General features: G+C 46.3%; 1 protein-coding gene across 1 annotated transcript; it reads left to right on the top strand.

The window, feature by feature from the left end:
* The first annotated feature begins 13454 nt into the window (after positions 1-13454).
* On the top strand, positions 13455-21371 carry onecutl (one cut domain, family member, like). The gene is made up of 2 exons (XM_053433347.1): positions 13455-14502; positions 21061-21371. The coding sequence occupies exons 1-2, from the start codon at positions 13455-13457 to the stop codon at positions 21369-21371; spliced, it is 1359 nt and encodes a 452-aa protein (XP_053289322.1).
* Positions 21372-23014: the final 1643 nt, after the last annotated feature.

Raw genomic sequence — 23014 nt, 5'->3', positions numbered from 1 at the left:
TTTCCGGTACATGAAATGTCTCCCTGACTGTATATATTAATGCCTGTTGCTGATAATTTAACATATTTGTATCATTGAATGTAATGAAATGTCCGTAAATAAATAAAGAATCTCTGAACTGTTTCCTGGAGCCCAAGTGAAGACTGGAATCATCTCATCCACAGTCCATCCTCAAGATACAAAGATCTAAAAACATAGAAAAGAAGTAAAACTGTTGTGAAAATAAAGTGATTGAAACATTTATTTTTTATTTTCCATCTCACAGAAACTTGGACTGATTCGTTAGTGTTGATACATTCCATAGCTCCACTTGCTGAAGATAAGTAAATAGGAGGACTATAGTTGAAACGTCTGGCGGACTGTAAGTGCCGTCCCTGAAAGGTTAAAGGTGATTATAGATAGAATTCCTCCTCGAGGGGGGGGGGGGGGTCCCTCAGCAGCCCAGATGGACCACCAGATTCTCCTTTGGCTGAGCCGTTCAGTTTGACGGCTCTGATCGGAGAACAGATTAGCGCTGGTTTGTTGTCAGTGCTCACGTCACCCCCCCCCCCCCTTTCCTCCTCCTCCTCCTCCTCCTCTTCTTCTTCCTCCTCCTCCCCTTCTTTCTTCCTCCTGCACCCAGTGTCCTCCCCCATCCTTTCATCATCCTCTCCTTCTCCCCGAGCCTTCTATCTTAAACTGTTTAAGGTGATCGAATTGTGCCCCTCCCAACGTGGTGGACGGGGATCAGAGGTGGCCGACCCCGGCCTGATTGTAAAGGCTTCGGGAGGACCTCCATAATAAATAGAGGTCCTGCTAAACTGATCTGACCTTCTCCATGTTGCTGTGAGCTTAAAAAAGTCTCTGCTCATTTTTGGGGATCCTGTAATCTCCTTAACATTTATCATTGTTCTGCTAATGAAAGTGATCTTTGTGTTCATGTCTGATAGGTTTCTAATTAGATTCACTAGAGACCCACAGTGGAAATTATCCAAAGGATGAGCCAAGGGAGGAATGGATTGGTGGAGTTATTGCTCACAAAACACTGAGTGCTCCGATGTGCTGAAAGAAATTCATAAACGTGGTGGAGGAGCGCGGCGGGGGGGGGGGGGGGGGGGGGGCTGCGATGGTGCACCAGTGTAATCTTGGGTCAGCACTTCTTCACGGCCGATACTGAGATGGGAACGAAATCCTCATCTGAAATTTGATTAATTGCCGTCTCTCCGCCTCTCAATCCAAACAGTGGTGGAAATGGAGGCCGGTTGACAGGACAGATACATCAGGCTGCAGAGCCCCCGGCCCGGCTGAGGCATTTCTTCTCCTGTAACAGGATATCCACGTACAGCGAGGTGTGGAAAAGTGAGAACTGCATCGTCTTCATTTGGCCATAACAAGGGAGAGGGGGGAGGAGGAGTGTGAGCAGGGAGGGATGGGGAGGAGGGGGAGTCAGCCAGCCAGCCAGGCAGGCAGCTCACTAGGTTGGGCCGAGGCGTATCGATTGATTTCCCAATAGCCTCTGGTCCACGAGCGGCGAACCCTGGCCCCGGTTGCTAGGTGACCACACCATCCAAGATGGAGAGCAGGGTGATGAAGGGTGACAGCGGCTCGGGGGGGTCAGCGGGGCCACTGGTCACTCTGCAGCCCGCTGGGACGCTCCGGACATGCAGATAACGCAATGAAACTGGACCTCAGCTTGCAGCTCTTGGAAAAAAAGCAAATACCGGAGAGCGATGTCGGCCATCTTTGTTCGTCTCGGCTGCGGCCGGGGTGGGGGGGGGGGGGGGGGTGCAAGTCACGGCGGAGCTGCATGTACGTTTATGGCATACATTATAGATGAATAAAACTGGGAAACAGCTGTTGGATCAGTTCGATGGAGATCGGGTTTCACGCCGGAGAACAGAATCCCTGAAAAACATTCAGGACATCCGAGTGATTTAAAAGCAGCTTTGATATGAAGATATTGATTTGACAAACAAAGGGCTATTCAAATAGTCATCGTCCAAAACATATTGCCTAAATGTGAAGATGAGGGATATTGTCTTTTCACAATCCCAATATGAACACACCTCTGTTCTCATTACACAACCAAAGCAATCTGCTGAACCGAATCGTAGAAAAGGGAGTTGTGAAATTTATGGTCATAGTTCTGTCAAATATAAATATGCAGCACTGAGTTTTTCGGGTCTTTAGCAGGGAGTGAAATTGTTCTTCTTTAAATTTCCACAGTGAAATTAAATGTAATGTATGAAATAGTGTTTTATTCCTATTATTGAGGTTTCTACACATTTATAAAAATGACAGAATCACATTTTTTTACAGCATTTTATGACAAGTACGACAAAAATAATATTTTTCTTGCACAGTGTTCAGCTTCAAATGACCAGTTTGTGAAGCCCTTCAATCTAGAAGCAGAATAAATGCTCAGTAAATGTTTGGCTTCTCCAAAATAAAAAATAAACCCTCCATCATCTGAGAGGTACAAAAGAAAAATACTGTAAACATGAACTGGTCTTAATCTATATCACATATTCCACAAAGATACATGATACCTCGGCGCTTTTCTACATATCGATTGTTCCACTGTGCAAGTGAAAAATGATACGGAGGGCGAGAGAGAAAAAGCAGCAGGAGGAGGAGGAGGAGGAAGAGAAGAAGTGTGTGTGTGTGTGTGGGGGGGGGGGGTATAAACTGGGAGACAAATGTAAAAGGATCTACATCCCACTGTAAGCTGTGCACGGAGAGGGAGAAGTTACCAGAAGGCAAAAACAGCAAAGAGGAGAGTGTGTGTGTGAGTGTGTGTGTGTGTGTGTGTGTGTGTGTGTGTGTGTGTTTGTGTATTTGTGTGTGTGTGTGTGTGTGTGAGAGAGAGAGTGTGTGTTTCAGGTTGAGGGTCACGGGGAGAAACCCATCCACTCAGCCCTGAAAGGCCACCTTGCTTTCTGGCTGCTGCCTGTGTTCTCCCTGTAAGAAGGATTTCCCTTCATCCTGAGCCATGTCTCTCATGTCCTCCTCACAAGGAGACTGAGCGTTTTCATGTCTGTTGGAGTTCCATATCCTGAGGAGGGAGGACTTATGTGTCTCTGTGTGCGCGGGTGTATTTTCCTCCCTCCTATCTATTAATAATATTGGGGAGAGAGAGAGAGAGAGAGAGAGAGAAGTTGATGTTTGCTTTGGTAAAAAGACGTTTCTGTGTTTGCAGCCCTGAGCTGTGCGAGTACTCAGCTCTTAAATATTCTCTTCCCCTGTGACTGCAAACTATCTTTTGCCCTGGAGGGCTGCGTGGACCTCCCTGGCCAAACAGCCCGATACCTTCACCAGCAGCGGAGCGAGGAGGAAGAAGGGAAACCATCAAAGGTAGAAACCCAGTCGCGTCCCAGACATTCGGGGAAAAGGTCATTTAATACCAGAGACTGTTATCTTTGACACTCAAGACAAAAAAAACAAAAACTAAGTGCGTTGAAATCTTTAGCCCCGACATCTTGGCATCATTTTAGATTCTGATGTCAGCTCTGAGAAGCAAATCATTTTGACAGTTCGATCCAGTTTCCTTCTGTTTCCAAAATCAAGTCTTTACCCCCCTCTCCCCTCCCCCCCGCCCTGTGAACTGGAGAAAGTTGTCCACGTCCTGAAATGTCCTTAAAGATCCGTCAGTCCTCAGTCAACCAGTAGAGGACAGAACTGTCTCACGTTGTGTTTTTAAGTCGTCTTCTCACAGCTCTGACCTTTCAAATCTTCAAATCTCCTCTGAAGTGTGTGTTGACCTCCAGCCGTCGATAGGCCGACACCATCAAGCTTTTCAGAGCAACAACAAAAAACACACAACACTGAATTACCTGTCATTGGTTTTAAAGAACCTGCTCTGACTGGTGGTAGTAAACAGAACGTGGACACTGGTGTGAACTCTGGAAAATGGGGTTCTGGACATTTTTCTGGAATTTATCTTTTTATGTAGGTCAAAATAAATCGTGGAATATGCATAATGTGGGCGTGGAGCCGGAGGGAGGAGGTGACGTTTGAGTTCCTCTGCAGAGAACTCAGATTAGCTAACCCTCTTGTGACTGAGCTCATGAATCGTGTTGTCTTTCCAGGTTTGTCTCGTTCTTGGCATCTTCTAAGTTTGTGGCACCTCCTGAAATATTTATTAAAACAGATCCTCGGAACATGATCAGGAGTTTATCAGGAGTGCGTGTGTCTCCCCAGAAGTCTTCCTTATCAGACGTGTGTGTGTGACAGATACTTTCTGGGAGACAGCAGCTATAAATAGCATTGATCACAAGAGGAACCTGTTTTGTAAACTAGGTCTGTGTCGGCTTTTGAACGATCATATTTCTCTCTATTGAGGACAGACGGGGAGAGAGCCTCTGCCGCCCCCCCGACAGAGCAGAGGCCTCCACCCGGAGTTCAGGAGCCTGAACACAGTTGAGTCTTTACATTTGGACCTGCATCACAATCTGCTTCCGTGTGTCCTTCATGTGTCCCGTCTGGTTTGTGCCAGATTCTGATCCTCCCCCCTTCAAAATATCAAGAACAGCACAGCACTGTTGTGAACTCACTGGTCTGTTGTTGTTTTGCAAATGTGCTTCTAAATAAAGTGACTTGACTAAACCCGAGCGAAGGGCCCTGCACCCGAGACAGTCCTCCAGCTGAGTGTTTGTGTGTGTGTGTGTGTGTTTAGCAGCAGAGAGCGAGGGGGAGGTGGATGGAGATGGTATCAATCGCCCAAGCCAGGCCATTGAATGTATTGATTAGTTACCTTTCTTATTAACATGCTGATTAAAGAGAGAAGGGAGAGAGAGAGAGGAGAGAGAGAGAGAGAGAGAGAGAGAGAGGAGGGAGAGGGAAGGAAACAGAGGGCTGCTCACACGCTCCTCGCTTTGCCTCGGACGAGCGGAGAGGAGCCGGCAGCAGGAGGAGGATGCAGAGTGGATTTAACAGCCGAGTGGGGAAAGGAAGATCAGGGAGTAACTGGGAAGAGGAGGAGAGAGGAAGGCGATGAGCGGATGCAAGAGAAGAGGAGGAGGAGGAAGAGAAAGAGGAGGATGAGGAGGATGAGGAAGGGGTAGGCGGGGGGGGGGGGGGGGGGGGCTGGTGGATGCAGAGTGAGGAGGTGGGTGGGGGGGGGGCACCTGACTGGAAAACCAAGGAAGGAAAAAGAAAGAAAACCCTGCTGCGTTTGATCCCCCACCGAGTTGCATGGGCTGGAGAAGCTGACACACACTTTGGGGCTGTGAGACACACACATTTACACCCACACACACACACACACTCACAACACACACACACACACACACACACACACCTGCACCCACACTTAAGGCTGGCAGGGGCCAAGGCTAACGCATGCATTACCGAAGCAGAAAATAGCCCGGTGTGTTTGTGTGATCAATATGTAGATGTTTTTTTAAAAGGTATTTTTACCAGTGAGTGACCGTGTTGAGCAGCTGCTGCCGTGAGGGATTTCTTAAGATGCACGCCAACGTTTTCCGAGAAACACTCTTTCTGTTTTTTTTTTTCTAATTCCGTGAGGGACCGGAAGGTGTGGAGGGCAAGATGGAGGGAGGGGGGGGGGGGAGGCAGAGGTTGCACGAAGACGCAGACTTGTTTATTTGTATGTTTGGTTTGCTGTCGGAGCGTTTGAGTGGGTGTGTCTGCATGTAGTTCAGGGTGTTTGCATGGAGGGGGGGGGGGGGGGGGGGTGTTACACCAGGCAGCAGCATCAGGAGAGACTTTAATAACACATGCATGGTTTCTGATTGGAGACAAACATGATGCTGCAGGCAGATTGTACAGTTTGTTGTGTAATTTTGGTCACAGTTGTGTTAAGATGGAGTGTGTAGCTGCCTGTGCTACAACTAGGCCCTGGTGTGTGTGTGTGTGTGTGTAGTGGCTTCTGTTATTTACATGCATTTATATTTATTTATTGTGTGTAATATGTGTTGCATATGTTGTTCTCTTTCTTTAAAGCTGACAGATTTCTCTGCTGCTCATATTTTACATTATTAAATTATACAACACTTGACAAAAGTGTTAGATTTATATAAACAGAGGCTGTTTTTTATATTTTATATTTTCCTGATTGTAGGTATATCTTTATTTAAAATTAGTCATCTTTAAAAACTAAATTAGCAGGAAAAGTGAATTTTCAAACCAAAAGTCTCTAATAAGCAGAATCAGAGAAACTCTAAATTATATTTGTTGGCCAATATTCACAAATCACAATTCCCCCCCCACAGGCTTTAACAATCTGTACAATTGATCTAAAGTTATTATTTATGGTCCTGGTGTCGCAGCTTTACAGGATTTCATGTTACATTCCTGGAAAAATAAATAGATTAATTATAATAAATCAAATGAATTCCAACCACTTGAGTTTCTGTTACACTGCTGTGTTTAAAACTAAACTAAAGTAAACTGAACTGAACCTGCTGCAGGTTCCACAGGCTGCAGATGTTCCAGAGAGAAGGTCACAGCTGGATCATCAACTTTTATTATTTATATTTATTAAAGTAGCAGAACTTCAACTGTAGCAGAACCAACCTGAGCTGCTAATTGTTCAACTTTAAAAACTTCTGCTGAGCACTGACTCAGAGCTGAAAAAAAATATATAATAAAAGAGGAGAAAAGAAATAAAGTCAGACAAGTTTAAACTTATCGACCTTTGCACCCCCCCAGCTCCATTTTGCATAAATTAAACACTCCTGCTTCCTCCCCGCGCGGTTTAAGCCACCGGATAATTTCATTTGCATAAAGAATGCGGAGCCAATTACAGAGGGAGATATTTACATTTTATATGAAAAATAGTTGCAGGGCAAATAAGGGTCTGTTTAAAATTCATGGATCGATACTCACACAGACACACACACACACACACATGCATGCACACACACCATGCATTCAATTCTAATTGAAGAACTTTATAACTAAAGGCTTTGTTTTTATAAAATAAATAAATTATCCCTGCAGCAATGTTTTACAAAGTTTCAATAAATTTATTCCAAAGAGAAAACTTTTAAAATAATGAAGCAAAAAAAAAAAAAAAAACTAAATAGACTCAAAATTATTTCCCCTCATGCAACGCATACTGTTTTCAGTTTAGACTTAAATTGTGTGATATTATATATGTATTTATACACATAATCACCCTCCGGTACACTTGCTGCTGCGGTGCATTATTGGCTCATCTGCACGGGAGGCGAGTCTGGCGAATTAAACCAGTGAATTTGCATTAAAAACCAGATATGATCGATAATAACATTATTCAAGCTGCGAAGTCAAGTTTCACGTGGTGGCGGACACGATCATCACTGAAGCCAAATCTGCGAATAATGGAGCCAAATAATGTGATTATCGTTCATCCACCTGCACAGAGTTTCCTGCAGCTGCTCCAGGATCTGCATGTCCGACCTGATGGAGGCAGATGGACAGAGTGGGATAGTGCGTGAGTTTTGAATTGTATTGCATGTGTTCATGTTGTGTGTTTAGAGGAAAGCACCTTTATATTGTCTAATGTGAACACTGAGGTGAAATCTTATTAAATGAGGATTGTCTTTATTTATACTACTACAATATAAGAAATACTTCCTCTGACTTGTAAATCGGTGTGTTCAGGTGTGTGTTCAGGTGTGTGTGTGTCCAGGTGTGTGTTCAGGTGTGTGTGTGTGTGTCCAGGTGTGTGTGTGTGCGTGTGTGCAGCAGGCCACACGCTGCTCATGCAGATCCGGGGCCTGCTCACACATTTCCCTGCAGGTTACACGTGTTCATATGAACCCTGTGAAAACTGCTCCGTGTTAAAGAGTCGAGCAGAGATCAGACTGATCCTGGAAATCATTAGAATTATTATGTTGCATAACAGATCGTGTCAGACGGATGAAAAGACCCGTTCTCACCTCAGCATCAATATTGATATGCATCTCTCCTGTTCTTTCTCATCAGGGCTCATTAATACTATTATTATTAATATTATTAATATTTTGGACTCTTCAGATCTAATCCGGGGGACTTTAATTCACGTATTGATTATTCTCATTGTGATCCGTGCCACGCCGGGTCTCGTTGTAATAATTGATTTTATTGACTGCTGCAGGGATGGAGGAGAAATAAAAAGAAAGGAGTTGACAACAGGAAAAAGGGAAGAAGAAGAATAGAGCAGTGTCAGAAAACAGTTTAATGTTAATAGATTCATTATAAAACGCGTTTAGAGCTTTATTTTATCTGTTTAAAAATCGAAATATGTATTTTTAATTCCTTTTTTTCTATTTGTCATAAAGATAAATGCCTTTGGAAATTACAGACTTTTAAATATTGTGTTAAAACAATGTGTAAACGCTGTAAACTGGATTTCACTGCTGAGCCACTTTAAACACTTTTATTTCATAGAAAGCCTTAAAATTAAATGGAAATAAAAATCGTCCAATGATAAATGTGCTGTTCATGTGCTCTAAAGATATAATATTAAATATAAGAGTTTAAGATCATGTTTTAAAAGTTTAACTTCACTGTGTTTTACACTCGAGCTGCAGAGGCACAAAGTCAAACACGATATAACACAATAGATTATTAATGTAGAAGTATTATTCTAACAAATACACTTTCACACAGTCAACTGGTAGTAAACTTAACGTTGCCTATTCAAAATAAAATAAATCAATAACTTCCGGAAACGCGGCAGGAACCAGGATTTCGTTTCAACTTTTGCTGGTGAATAAAGTTGATTTTTATATTAATAATACTGTGATAATAATGACAAAGACTAAAATAATAATGTTAGGAAATAGTATATAGTATTAATAGTTATATAGTATATAATAGTTTGAGCAGGTCCTTTATGAGTTTGGAATCAGATCCTGCGTCAGTTTTGCAGATTCACGAGTTCATGAAGTTTGAAGGAATTTCTCCAGTTTGTGTTTGTTGTGTTTCCATCAATGTTTAAAGAAATATAATTAAAATCGATTCACATCAAATGACGTTAAAAACACGTGTTCGACGTTTGGTTATAGGAGCGAATGAAAACACGTGACACCTTAAACGCATCACATGTGTATATAAATATAAATAACAGCAGTAACATCAGTCAGGAGTTAGTGTACAGTACTGATAACAGTAGTATTTATTATCAGGATGAAGAAAACACCAATTAAAACCATTTATACATTTAACCAGAGTGTGAAGTCATAATAGATCTGAAGCTTTCATTAGGCTATTTTTTTTATTATTCAGTTTTTGATTTCACGTTGTGCTGTAAGTTTATTTGTGCAACTACAAGAAATAAGTGTGATTAAATGTTGAATTGTGACCTTTTTCCTTTCAAAATAAGAGATGAAAACACTGACGGTCAATAGTGTACTGTACTATATATAAATGTATACCTATGTGGTGTGTATAATAGCATATCTATGTATTATATGTATTGTGTTATGTATTACGTGTATTAATATGCCAATTTATTATACAGCCTCTAATAAAAAGCTATAAATATCATAATTTAACTGTTGTGTATTATGTACTGTACAATAGCGTTTGTGTGGGCGTGTGTGTGTGTGTATGTGTGTCTGTGTGTGTGTGTGTCTATGTGTGTGTGTGTGTTTAAATGCAGGTTATATAAAAACAAAGAGGCCACTTAGCCTCTGCAGCAACAAACCTCATCAGTCTCCTTTATGAAAACATGATTTTTTTTTATTATTCTCATATTTTTAGACGATGGAAATAAAAACCCTGATGTTTAAAAACGTCTTCACTCTCAGATTTTCCTCGATGGGACTCGAACTCAGATTAATAGGAAACGAATTGACGCTGCTGCTGCTGTAATCCTCCAGATTAGATTCCTCTTCCAGCGACGGACGCCGCATTAAAAGCCTCATTTGGACTTTCTCCTCTTTTCCTGCTCTGCCGCAAACAACGAGTCAATATCTCATTCAAATCTGGAGCCGCGCGCGTGCGCTCCATCCATTATAATTTACCAACAAGTGATCACGTTTACGCGGTGATTAAACCGCAGATTCGAGGGGCGAGTGTAAATGCGGGATGAATAATGTGGCTGTGCTCCTCCATCCCTCTGCAGCAGGAGGAGGAGGCGCGCATGGGCCTTTGTGCCAACACGCGCATCTCGTCCACGGCTGCAGAAATGCACGCTCCTCTCTTTCTAATACAATCTGATTTTATCACACTTGACAATTTCCACTCGTCCCTCTCCCTCCTTCTGCTTCCTTCTCTCCTTCTGCTTCCTTCTCTCCCTCCGTGATTCTGTTTCTTCCCCTGCACCGCGCGTGGTCACTCTGAGGTCACAGCGATGCCCCCTGACCCCGTGACCCCCTCGCTATTGGCTTGTTGTAATATCGGCGATGCAGGATTCGATGCAGCCGTACACGTCCCTCAGGATGGACGCATCAGCTAAATGGTTAAAATCTAAACACGCTCCATATTGACTTCAGATTAAAAGCTTATTCTGCAGCCAGCGGTTCTAAAGTCACTTTGGATGAGAGCTGCAGCTAAATGGCTCAAACCGGAGTTTTCCAGCACTTTATTTATTGCCTGTGTGCGTAATGGGTTCGGTGCAGGTTCCTCTGAGAGCAGCCGCTAAATGGCTGAGATGTAAATGTGTGGCTGAGATGTGGAGAGTGACTCACGATGAAACTACACATTCACACTGTCGGTTTTTACATGTGACGCCTGAAATCATCACCATCCTTATATATGTATCAACAGAATTTGCTTATTACGCAGAACAGGAGGATGAATCCTGTGTTTTCACATTGAAACCCCCCCCCCCCCCTCTTCCGGGTGTCATCTCCCCTCCAGGGCCGCAGTGTAAAGAAGTTGGGGGCCCTCGCAGCTCGGGTGTCAGCCCGGACTTCTCGGGTTCTGCAGCCACAGAAGGTGAACTTTCACCCCGACCTCCTTTTCTTTCCGCCGTGGAGCCGTTGACCGTGTTTTACCTCCAGCTACCCGGCAGCCATGCACGCATCCCTCCGTGCTGGCTGCGCGCAGGGGCGGATCGATAGGGCAGCATCTGCTCCGGGAAGCCGGCGGTCCCACACCGCGCAGCGCTCCGCTGTTTCCAAACGCCAGAACTGCTCATCTCTGAAAATTAAACTGACAGACAGATATGATTAGTATGCGCGCTGCCTCCCTGCTCCTCTCGGAGGCCAGCGGCGCGCACACACACACACACACACACGCACGCACGCACGGGGCCTGGCCATGCAGACTAGATATGTATTTATATGCTTGTTATAAACACGCACAGGCGCCAGCACGCTCATAAATGGACACTGGTTTCATGTGCATGCGCGCAAATGGATGATAGTGCACGCACAGAGGGAATATATATATATATATAGGCACTCATAAAAATCGCACACACACAGTTTACACCAAAATTACATTCAGTGGACAATCCTGCGCATGCATGTGTGCTCACGTGCACGCGTAGGATTGTCCGGGCCTGCAGTGCTGCAGCAGGTTGAGGGTCTTCTTCTTTCTGGGGGGTGGGGTGGGGGGGTTGGGGGGGGGGGGGGGGTCGCATTGATCTCGTTAAGGGACTTTTCAGACTCAAGTGTTGGAGCCGCTGATTAAGAGAAGAGACGAGCACGAGCACGAGCACGAGCGTCACTTCACAGCGTTTATTCATGAAAAGTGTGATTTCACGTTTTGTCCCATGAAACACGAGTCAGGGATAAACACGCAGGGAACGAGGATCTACAGGAGGAGGACGAGGGGATAGATTTTTATTCCGCAGTCAATAAGTTAGTGAGGCGATTCCCATAATAACAAATTCACACTTAATTCAGTTCTTTAATCATCCCTGGTCCTGCTCAGCTTCTCGTGACCCGATGCAATTAATGAATAATCACAGTTAGAGCAATTAAAAAAAAAATAATGCCAATAATGATAATAATATAAAATAATATAAAATAATAAAAAATGATTTGCTTGTGCATTGCAGCTGATTCCATGTCCAGGTTCCAGCAGCGTCACTTGTTACATGAAGAAGAACAACAAGGCGACATTACAGGAAAACCCAGTGATCACATGTAATATGTGTGCACGCAATTCATAAGTTGTGCACGCAATCAGCTGAAGAAAGCTTAACCTGTATGTTTGTGTGTGTGTGTGGGGGGGGGGGGGGGGGGGGGGGTAGAGAGAAGGGGCATCATCTCCTCCCCCCCTTCAAATCCCCCCCCCGCCCCGTCACCCCCCAGCCCCGGAGAGAAAGGGTTAATTGGAGACGGAATTTCATCGCACATCTGTCAGATTTTAAGGCCGTGACGCACTGAAAGCAGAGAGTCAATGTGAGCAAGGGGGAGGAGGAGGAGGAGGAGAAGGAGAAAGAGTTGGTGCTGAGATCGATGAAGTGGCAGGCAGAGGGAAGAGGAGGAGGAGGAGGAAAATCTCACGAGATAATGAAAGAAACAGAGGCGAGCAGCTACTGAGGAGCAAGAAGGGAAAAACCGGAGAGGCACAGAAACGCACACGAGCTCCTTTTTCTCGCAGGACAGTGGAAAACAAAGAGGGGACGACGGCGCCAGCGAGCGAGGACGTGTGCGTGTGACCGCAGATGGTTTAGTGCGCGCGGGCTGTGGATGAACGTTGCACCCCGGGGCGCGGATTGTGTGAATGTGCAGCGCTGCTCGGCGACACAGTCCGAGAGATGCTCAGGACGGACAACAGCCGCGGACGCGCTCTGAGAAGTGGACAGTGAGGATAAAGGTAGGACCGCTCTGCTCTGGGAACGCGCACATGTCCGTGATTTTTTGTGTTATTTGTGTGTCTGTGTGTGTCCACGGATCGTCGTCGTGGTCGGTGTCGAGTTTACGCATCGTTCGGGTTCATTACATGTGGAGTAAATCTGTGATGCGCGGCGCCTCGCGTGCGTGTGCGATACTTCTGTGATTTATTTGATATAAGAAGGAAAAAAATGTTTTATTTCTAAGACGAGATTCCGTTGAAGTGATTAAATCATCGATTTGTCCCGCGAGGTGAAATCCCTCCAACGCGTCGGTTGTTTTTTATTAAATATGTATTTGCGTAATTTTGCGTCTAAACCTGACGAGTCGAACCTTATTCGCTGTTTTTTTCCTGCTCTGCATCCATGAAAGTTTAAACGCAGCGGACTAACATCGTCTTGTCTCACGCACGCAGGCACAAAAGCTTCTGCCGAGGAGCCGCTGAGCACCAAAGAGACAAGAGGGCAGAGGAGCCGATGCACAAGAGAGAATAAAAACCAGTCCACGCTCCTGCTGCGGCGGACAACTCGGTTCTCCGGGAGTTTGAGGGAGTTTGAAGACAGTACTTAACGTTATCAGATAATTAATTAGACACCCCATAAGCCCAGAAATCAATTAATTCACAAATCAATAAATCCATAGTCTGGTGTAACAAGAGCCCTTCCAGACTGTTGGCCCCGGCTGTGGAACAACAATAACAAGAGGAGCAGAGCGACCCGGGGACAGATCCAGGTTTATTAGCAGGAGCAGAAGATGGACGGGGGTCTAGGAGAGATGTCCCTCCACACCCACCCGGACCTGGGCCACGGTCAGGACGGCAGGGCCATGCTGCACTCGCGGGACCTTTCAGCTGCTTTCCCCCGGCCCTCCCTCGGGGGCCCCTCCATGTCCCTGGAGCCCGAGCCCCGTCCGCCGGGCTTCGACCACTCCATGTCGGCACTGGGCTACAGCGGCGACTCACCGTCCAGCTCCGGCAGCACCTACACCACGCTGACCCCCCTGCAGCCCTTCGATGACAAGTTCCACCACCACCACCATCACCACCACCCTTGCCTGCCCGTCAGCAACGTCATCGGCAGCTTCACCCTCATGCGCGAGGACCGAGGCCTCAGCACCAACTTCTACAACCCCTATGGCAAGGACCTCGCCATGGCCCAAAGCCTGTCCCCCCCCTCCACAGGTTCAGGCCTGGGCTCCTCCATGCACGGCTATGGCAGTCTGGGTAACAGCCCCAACGGCAACGGGGGTCAGATGCTCCACGGCGGCTACGACGTCCACGGCGGGAGCCTCTTCTGCAGAACATCGGATTTCGCCCGGGAGATCTCTCAACAGGGCCTTGGAGGAGGCGACGTGTCAGTGGGGCATCAGTTGAACAAAATGGAGGCTCACCAGCACGTCACGGGCCACCACCCCCACCTCTACAGCCAGCACTACCAGCCGCACCACCACCCCAGCCAGCAGGCCTCCAAGGTGAGCGAGCACCTGCACTCCTCGTCGTCCGCCTCGTCCTCGCCCGGCGAGGGCATGCTGTCGGGCATGCAGGGCAGCGGAGGCAGCACCGGGGAGGAGATCAATACCCGGGATGTGGCCCAGAGGATCATCACGGAGCTGAAGAGGTACAGCATCCCCCAGGCCATCTTCGCCGAGAGGGTTCTGTGTAGGTCACAGGGCACGCTGTCCGACCTCCTGAGGAACCCCAAGCCCTGGGGCAAGCTCAAGTCCGGCCGCGAGACCTTTAAGAGGATGTCCCGCTGGCTCCAGGAGCCCGAGTTTCAAAGAATGGCCTCGCTCCGGCTGGAGGGTAAGATCTGGCTTTGCTCTCTATCTGCCTCACACACACACACACACACTTACACATATGTACACACACTCACACACAGAAATCACAACAACAAACAGACACTCTCTCCCCTTGTTTTCCCCAAACACCCTCCTTCTCCATGTCTTCCAAAAAAAAAATCCTCCTCTCCAGTAATCAGTATGCAGCTCAGGTTGAGACATGAGGAAAAGCAGAAGCATCACACTGATGTTTCCCTTCTTCACACACTGGGAATGTTCCTCTATTGTCTCAGCAGCCGGGGCGTCAGGAACTTCTCAGCACGTTGAGGACAGTTTCCAGAAAGAAAGGACCATATGTGCCGTTCCTTTGTTTACTTAGCTCCCAAACAGCCTCTATTGATTTGTACAGTAGCTACAATAAAAAAAAGCCACAGACATTTGCCCTCCGCTCAAATGAACCATGAAGATCAGCTCGAGCAGCGTTTGGCAATTTAATCGCTTTTGAGCCCACAAAATAATTTGTGCAGAAATGCCACTCCGGAGCGATTGATTAATTCGAGCAGTGATTTATATCGGCTCGGCGCCTGGCTGAAGTTGAGTTGGCAAAGTCGCTGATGCAAATTAGACTTGAGCCTTTGCCAGACGTCTTTTATCAACGTTGTCGCTGAGGCAATTACTGAGAAGCTAAATACAAACGTTCTGCTCCGAGGCAGCAGCAGCTCGTGGGTTCCAGCTTCTTCACGTGTTTGTTTAACCAGAGGAGCTTCGAGTCTCTAGAGCTGAATCCATCTGTACACGACAGAAATTAATCCACAACTATTTTATTCATCGCATAAAATGAGGATATGACTCAGAATGGCCTGTTTGAGCTGCTGAGCATTTGAGGCCTTTTTTTTGTTTTACATAAAATTCTATGGATTTTAAGGTTTTGACGGATTCTGATTAGTTTTCTTAGCAAATATTTAGATTTTCTAAAACTCAATTAAAATGATCATTTGGGGAAAAATAACAAAATTAAAGAAATCGATGGTGAAAAAAATAATTATTCGTTGCAGAAGCAGAATTTATTATTTATACAGATTTCACAGGATAAAGATTTTTTTTTTTTTTGAAAGGCACATTGTAATCCGCTACTTGACATTTAATATTCTTCAGGGATGTGAATTGAAGACACAACAGCACGCTGTACAGTGCCGTGTTACAGTGTTGTGCCTCCACTGGGACTCAGGGCCCATCTGATACACGGCGCACAGAAGGAGATCCAAGTGAACACAGTAATATGAGCCGAGCACAGACGAGTGTGTGAGTGTGTGTGTGTGTGTGTGTGCTGAGTGTTGTGCTCACTGCGGGGGTCTGTGAGTGGTACGTGTGTGTGAGCCTTCCCAGTTGATCACTGCTTTTCGCTCCCTGTCAGCAGCTCGACTGATTAAGCCCAACAACACAATAGGGTTCATAGGTAATGATTGTGCACTCTTGCAATCCCTTCACAATTATTGATCTTTGATTGTTTGGCTCTGAGAGCACATGTGTACATCCTCCATTTAGCAAAACGTTACACCAATCACCCGCGAACCTCTTATCTGAAGATGAGTTGTGTGCTGGTTTGTTCTGTAATTCCACAGAAATGTTTTCCTGATGAATCCAGTCCTGCGGGTGTCAGAGCTTGTATGCAAAACACCCGAGCTCCCGTCCGGGTGGAGGAACAGCCCTTTGTTCCTCTGAGCAGATTTCTAATCATCAATCATTCTCTCTTTGTTCGCGAGTCTTCATCTTTACAAACACAAACATTATTTTAACGAGTCAGTGCTCCGGCGTCCGAGCAGCCAATCAATCAGACTCATAAAAAATTAAAGCCCCTACACAGAGAAGTGTGCTTGTGTTTGACGAGGCTCCTCTCGGCTCCCACACACTCTCAAAGTGCAGATTTAGTTCTTGGCAAAGCCACAATTTAGACAGCTCGGCACTTTTCTACATAACCTACTTTCCGAAGGGGGTTGTTGTGTTTTTTTCAACACCCCCCCTCCCCCCCCCCCTCCCTTCTCCCGGCCAACCCCCTTTTGTTTAATTACAAGCCTCTATTGATTTCCATGGGAAAGAGCAGCACGCCTTGCCCACACACACCTCGGCCGCATCGGCAAAATCGAGACTGGAATCTGAATGCGCGCTGGCCTGTGCTCCCGGTCTGAAGATAGCTCAAGTGCTCTTTGCTTCACGCCTCAAGTTTTCAGATGATCCTCTTTAATGCAACACTCGCTTAAATACACAAAAGGCCCTTCAGTGTCGTCCAGCCGCGATCTCCATAACCACGTCTCCTGTCTATGGACGGGCTGCAGAGCTGGACGGTTATGGAATGTGGTCGCTGCCATTTTGTCTCCTCTAATAATTGGCTTTCAACAGCGACATTTTGCTAAACACGGAGGAGGTGATCTCTGGGATTTATCTGCAGTATCTTGTTTGTTTTTTCCCGTGTGTGTGTGTGTGTGTGTGTTTGTGTGTGTGTGTGTGTGTGTGTGTGCGCTCTATGGATTACTGTGCCGTATATGAGATGCATCTCCAGCCCCAACCCCAGGCAGTGGAGGAGGCAATCAGGATTTAGTTGGAGAAGAAGGCAGGATAAAGACCGTGCAGCCATGCTCCGACACTTAAAGTCGAAGGGGGGGGGGGGGGGGGGGGAACAGAGACTATAACTTTAAAGATGATGGCCGAAGCCCTTGACTAAAGGTCTAAATGAATAAGAAAGGTCAATGCGGTTTACGTGTCGGCTCCAGTGCCTGCACCACCCCCACAGTAATGAAAGCCACAAAGCCTTGTCCACCTCTCGCTGCATACAGTTCACATTCGGCTGCTGAGGCTCAAAGGTCAAAGCCGATTCCATTTACATATCAGGAATCGTGAGCAGGCCGATGTGGCCTGAGCCGCGCAACAACCAAACAAACAGGGTTGTTGTTTTTGCTTCTTTTTTTTTTTTTTATCTAGCTCTTGCAGCTCCCCCCACTCCGGCGCTGAAGGGGTTAACCAGCCTCTGTGGGTCGAGGAGTCTGAGCTGCACAGATTTAATCAATAATTTCTATCAGCCCCTGGCCCAAGAAATCAGCAGGGGGTGGGCTGGGGCTGCAGGGAGGGGGGGGGGGTCTCTCTGGCTAGGAGGGGAGGTGTAGGTTGAGACGCCGGGGGGTAGGGAAAGGGCTTTCGATCACGTTTCAGCAACACGAGACAGGGGCGTACATCATGATTAGGGGCTGTTCCCACGATCATAAGAAGCCTATAGGGGAATATTTATGTCTCCATGAGTAGCCCCAGCACCGGGGATTTATAGCATGGTAATTGTGAGCCTTTTACACATGATTACAGCATAAGGAAGCATTTACTTAATGGGCGGCGCTGTGTTCGTCAGTCAGAGATAGAGGCGATGGAAGCGAGGAGGAGGAGGAGGAGGAGGAGGAGGAGGAGGAGAGCTGCAGGACACCCCGACTCCTCCAACAAGCCATAAATCCACGCTACCAGCAAGCTAGCCTGCACTATCATGTCATTCCTTTCATTACTACATGAGCTGAGAGTGCACCGCTGTATCTACACCTTGTATAGCTGCAGCCCGCCTCCCAACCCCCAACACAGAAATATTGATGGCGTGGATGGTGTAGCGCCCGTGAAAAATGTAGCATTTGAAAAAAAAAAAGAGACGAAGAGGAAATTTCACTTGTAGTGATATTGACACGCCGCTGACATCTCGGCCTGCTCAGATTTTAATGAGACGTCGTTCGATAACTCTCAGAAATGCAAACAAGCTCTGGATTCCTAAACGCTAACAGGCCCCTGTAATCTCCAGTTGACAAGAGTGCATCCCCGAGTCAAAACATTTCCTTCAGATAATGATTTCAGAGGAGAGTGTATGCAGGGAATTATTCACGTCGAGTCCAGTGCTTAAGTTTCAGAAACTCGGCTGGATGTCAGGGCAGTGGGCAGGGGGGGGCCAGGGGGCCACGTGGGGCCCCCGGACCCGGCTCTGATTCTGTCCTTACGATCCCCGTGATGGAGAAAGACGTCTGTGAGGTCACAGTTATTTCTCAAGCACCCGGCTAATGAGAGAAATTTGCCACAGTGAGTTTGGAGGAGTGAGGAACAGCAGCAACAACCCCCCCCCACCCCCCGCGCTGTGTGAGCTGCTTCTCAATAGGAAGATAGAAGCCAATCAACACAACGCTGCTTTCAGAGCAAATGGCAGCATTTGCGGTTAATCTAATGTGTAGCAAGTGTCTTTGTGACAGTTTTGTCTGTGTGTGTGTGTGTGTGTGTGTTTGAAATATGGGATTTTGAGGCTTTTGCCGGCTGATATGTTCATCTAATCAAGATCAATAATAGAGTCAATAGCAGAGTTCATAAACCTTGTTTTCTTAGAGCGAGTGAAGAAGTCTGGCATCACAGCAGGATTATTTCACCCGGTTTCAAGTGGTTTCAGTCAAGATTTAAAAAAACAAAATCTTGTTTTCTTTAATTCTAGATTCTGCATTATCCGGTTATAGTAGTCGACATTGTTACATAATTTTCTTTTAAATGTTTAAATACCAAAAAGGTAAAATTATTCAGCGTTGCGCCCACATTTGAATTCTTCTCAGGAGCCAAAGTGAGATCGTGTTGATATCACAAATATTCAGCTCCATGCTGAATAAAGCAGGTGTTGCACGGCCAAATAAATAAATGAAGACAAAACAAAAAGAAAGGACACTTGTTTCCAGTTTGCTAGCCGCTATTAAAAGTCTGCTGTCGGCACAAGTCCATCCATCCCTACTGTGTGTGTGTGTGTGTGTGTGTGTGTGTGTGTGTGTGTGTGTTGGCGTGCACGTGCGTGTTGAGTGCACAAACACCAATGCTTACACTTAGAAACGCCTTTGATACCATCAGCAAAACGGTCGCTCAGCCACACTGCGCTGATTGAAACCTCTTTACAGTGCGTGTGCATTTAGGTAATTGCATGACTCCCCCCAAATATGTTTCAGTCCACTTAAGGCTTCTAAACACCCGGGGCGGTGCCGACGCTGCTGGTTTCACTCGCCCCTGACGTAACCCGCCTTTAATAGAAAATAAATTAGTTCCCCCCTAAAGTGATTATTGCTCACTCACTGCCGCCACATGTAAATGACTTTTATGAGAAACTAATGATGTTGAAGTGTCTACTAAGGTAAAGGGAAGAGAGGAAGTGGAGGGAGATGGACGGAGGATGGAGAGAGAGAGAGAGAGAGGGGGGGGGGGGGGGGGTGAGGAGGAGGGGGGGTAGTTGGCTCGGTACACAAAGGCAGAGGTTGGTGTTGTGTTTCCTGTAAATACAGAATTACAGCGTGTTGGAGGTGAAGGGTTCAGCGATGGATATGCAGAGGAACATGCAGCCTGAATTCAAAATGCACGTCTGATTCTCAAAATGGATCTGAGCTCAGCCCACACACTTCAGCAGCTTCTCCCTCCTCACTCCACCAAGATGCCTCTTTTATTATATTCATTTCTTATTTATTTATTTACTTTATCGCAGGACTTTTTTTTTTTAAATTTGAGGCTTTTCCAGAGGAAGTATTGATTATATAATTGAGCGGCCAGTGATGTTTAACCCAGACCTCGAGTTTTTATTTTCTGGTCAGCGTAAGCAAGACTTGCATTAAAATACAAATTACCAGGAGACTTCATCACCTCTATTAGCACTTTGAATATGGCAAACTCTGACATGGAGCTAATTCACTGAGGAGTAATGAGATCATGTTTTATCCTCCGTGGACCAGGGCATTAAACAAATAGTATATTAAGGCAAGAAAGAAAGAGTCTGCCTAAAATATGACAACAGTCACAATTCAATTATTTTAAATGCAGCCACAAGACGCTGGAAAAATGTCAGATTTGGCTTTTGATCAGCTGATCTCTCTGGATGTGAATTGATCTTTAAATGTTTCTGGCTCTTCTCTCTTTCCGTGCTCTGGATGTGTTTTCCAACTTAAAATGTAAAACATATATTGACGAGTACGAGCCAGAATATAACTGCTGCGATAGTTTTAACTGCCAAAATATAATATACCATAATAAGTTGCAGTAATCTCCCCTTGTAGTGGATGAAAGACGGTTTTGAAAATGAGCATCGCATCTGTTTGTGTCTTTGAGTGTGATTATATTGTTTTGGGGGGGGGGGGGGGGGGGCAGCCTCTGTCAGCCGATGACGAGTTTGCACTTTGTCTTTAGATCTATGTGAGCAGGGTTTTTTCAAAAAGGGGTCGTAATGAAAAGCATGAGGGGAAACGTCAGAGCTGTGGCCTGCACGTAGTTATCTGCTTCATCCCAGCAGCTCCCAGCAGCTCCCAGCAGCTCCCAGCAGCTCGCTGGCAACAAGACGTGATGGCTTCCACATCTTGATTCCTTTACACAACAATGAAGCAAGCTGCTGATTCATCTCTTTTAACTAATCAAAGTTGCTTAGCTAATCTGTTTTTCTTTCAACAAATCCACTTTCCCTCAGTTTAATCCATTTGTCCTAGTTAGCCTGCCAGTGTGTTAGCTAACCCGTTTCGCCTTTTTTTAATTTGTCTTTCCTCTCGTGTGCCCGCAGCCTGCAAGCGGAAGGAGCAGGAGCAGAGCAAGCTGGAGCGCAACCAGGGCCCGAAGCGCACCAGGCTGGTGTTCACCGACCTGCAGCGGCGTACACTCCTGGCCATCTTCAGGGAGAACCACCGCCCGACCAAAGAGCTGCAGGTGACCATCTCCCAGCAGCTGGGCCTGGAGCTGTCCACCGTCAGCAACTTCTTCATGAACGCCCGCCGACGCAACGTCAACAAGTGGGCAGAGGAGGGCCGCCCCTCCTCCACGGGCTCCTCGGGCTCCAGCGTCTCCTCCTCCGCAGTGTCCTGCAGCACGGCGTGAAGACTGACCGCCGAGGAGGTGCGGTGGGGAGGGCGCTGAGGGAGCTGGAGGGCACATAGACTGGTCTAGGCAGAGATCAGCCGTAATACATGTCCTCCTCGTTATCAGAAGGAGCGACGGAGCCAGCGATTGTAGATGATATTATGAAGATGAAGCATTTTCCCAAACCAAAGTTGATCGCTTCCTTGAAATGGAAGGGGGGCGATACCCAGAGTGATATGAACGCAGGATGTGAGGTCCTGCTTGTATAGTCGAGGGTGCAAAGATTATTTGACTCATAGAAGAGTCACGCCCTCACATAGACGCCATCTCATTGCATTATTTTGATTATGTAGAATAGAGATAATGAGGGTATTACAAATCAGGAGGAAGCATATTTTGGTGTACCTTCAAATCTATTGTCATCTCTCCAAACGTGAAGAATCAAGATGTCGTTTGCTCACATCTGGAGAGCGCCATCGTGTCACATGTTAATCAGAACTGTTCACCACCATCCAAAGACGTTGCCCCTGCCCCGGTGTGCTCCACCAACACGGCCCCGTCGGCTTCTTCCTCGAGAATCAAGGTGAAAGAGGAAAGAAGAGGCGGGTTTTTTTAAACATTTTTTTCTGAAGAACCTTATTTCCCTTTCTTAGCATGTGTTTCCATGTTGATGGTTCCCACGTCTGTGCGGCGTTGTCTCGAGTCCAGAGCCTGGAATCATCAGGAGGGCTCCGGAGCGTCTGTAACTTCCAGCAGTCAATCATTTCCCCGTCAGCAGGAGCCTGGCCTGTGCTTTGCGAGGAAGGTCCCGCCTTGAATGAATCAGAGTTTTCGAGGGGGGGGAGCGCAGAGCGTCTCGCTGTACGCCCCGGACAGAATCAATAAACAAGTTGGACGCAGGATCGGACTTGTTGGTGCAAACGTCCAGCTTTAAGACTCTCACCGAGCTGCCAGACGTGAGCTCCACGGCCATTTTCTGGACTCAAACACCAAGCCACAAAAAAGAAAAAAACGAGAATCGGCCTTTGACCACGAAGGCGCCGCGGTACAGAGGCTCACTCGACACAATGTACAGTGACATTGTCCTATTTTTTTCCACTCATTTTCAAACTGTACACACCTCTGCTCCATATTGAAATCTTTTTTTTTTTACAGATGTCTAGAAACATGGAGGAATGTGATTCTTTCAGCCCTTTTGTACAGATTTCAAGCACATGGCTCTATTTATAGAAACACATTGGGAGCACGGGGCAGTTTGTTTCAGCCCGGCTGACGTACAAGGTCATTTTTTGGTCCACAAAGGAAAGGCTTTGACATGCCTCCTTATAGCCAATAGTTAAATCAAACCAAGATCCTTTTAAATGCAATTGCTGATCTGATCAATGTATTTATTACTGCATTTGTGTATTTATTATTTTCCCCTTTTTCTTTCCCTCTTTCTATTTATTTGGTTATTTATTTATGCTAATCTATATACTGTAAGTATTTATTTAACAATGCTCTGTATGTCTGTGTGAAACTGAAGACTTTTTTCTGATGGGCACTTTTAGCTGTAGAATCCCATCGTAATACCAAAGATTAACATTGCGTCCCTGAATGTACGGCCTGAGTCCCCGAACCTGACCCCTGACCCCTGACCCCCGACCCCCGAACCACCCAGT

The sequence above is a fragment of the Pleuronectes platessa genome, chromosome 10, assembly GCF_947347685.1.
Source record: "Pleuronectes platessa chromosome 10, fPlePla1.1, whole genome shotgun sequence".
Lineage (NCBI taxonomy): Eukaryota > Metazoa > Chordata > Actinopteri > Pleuronectiformes > Pleuronectidae > Pleuronectes > Pleuronectes platessa.
This window is presented reverse-complemented; position numbering and strand designations above follow the sequence as displayed.

Bases quoted from the DNA above. Each gene is read 5' to 3' on its own strand.
- onecutl (XM_053433347.1), top strand. From the start codon at position 13,455: ATGGACGGGGGTCTAGGAGAGATGTCCCTCCACACCCACCCGGACCTG. The intron at 14,503-21,060 runs GTAAGATCTGGC...GTGTGCCCGCAG, and splicing joins GGCCTCGCTCCGGCTGGAGG to CCTGCAAGCGGAAGGAGCAG.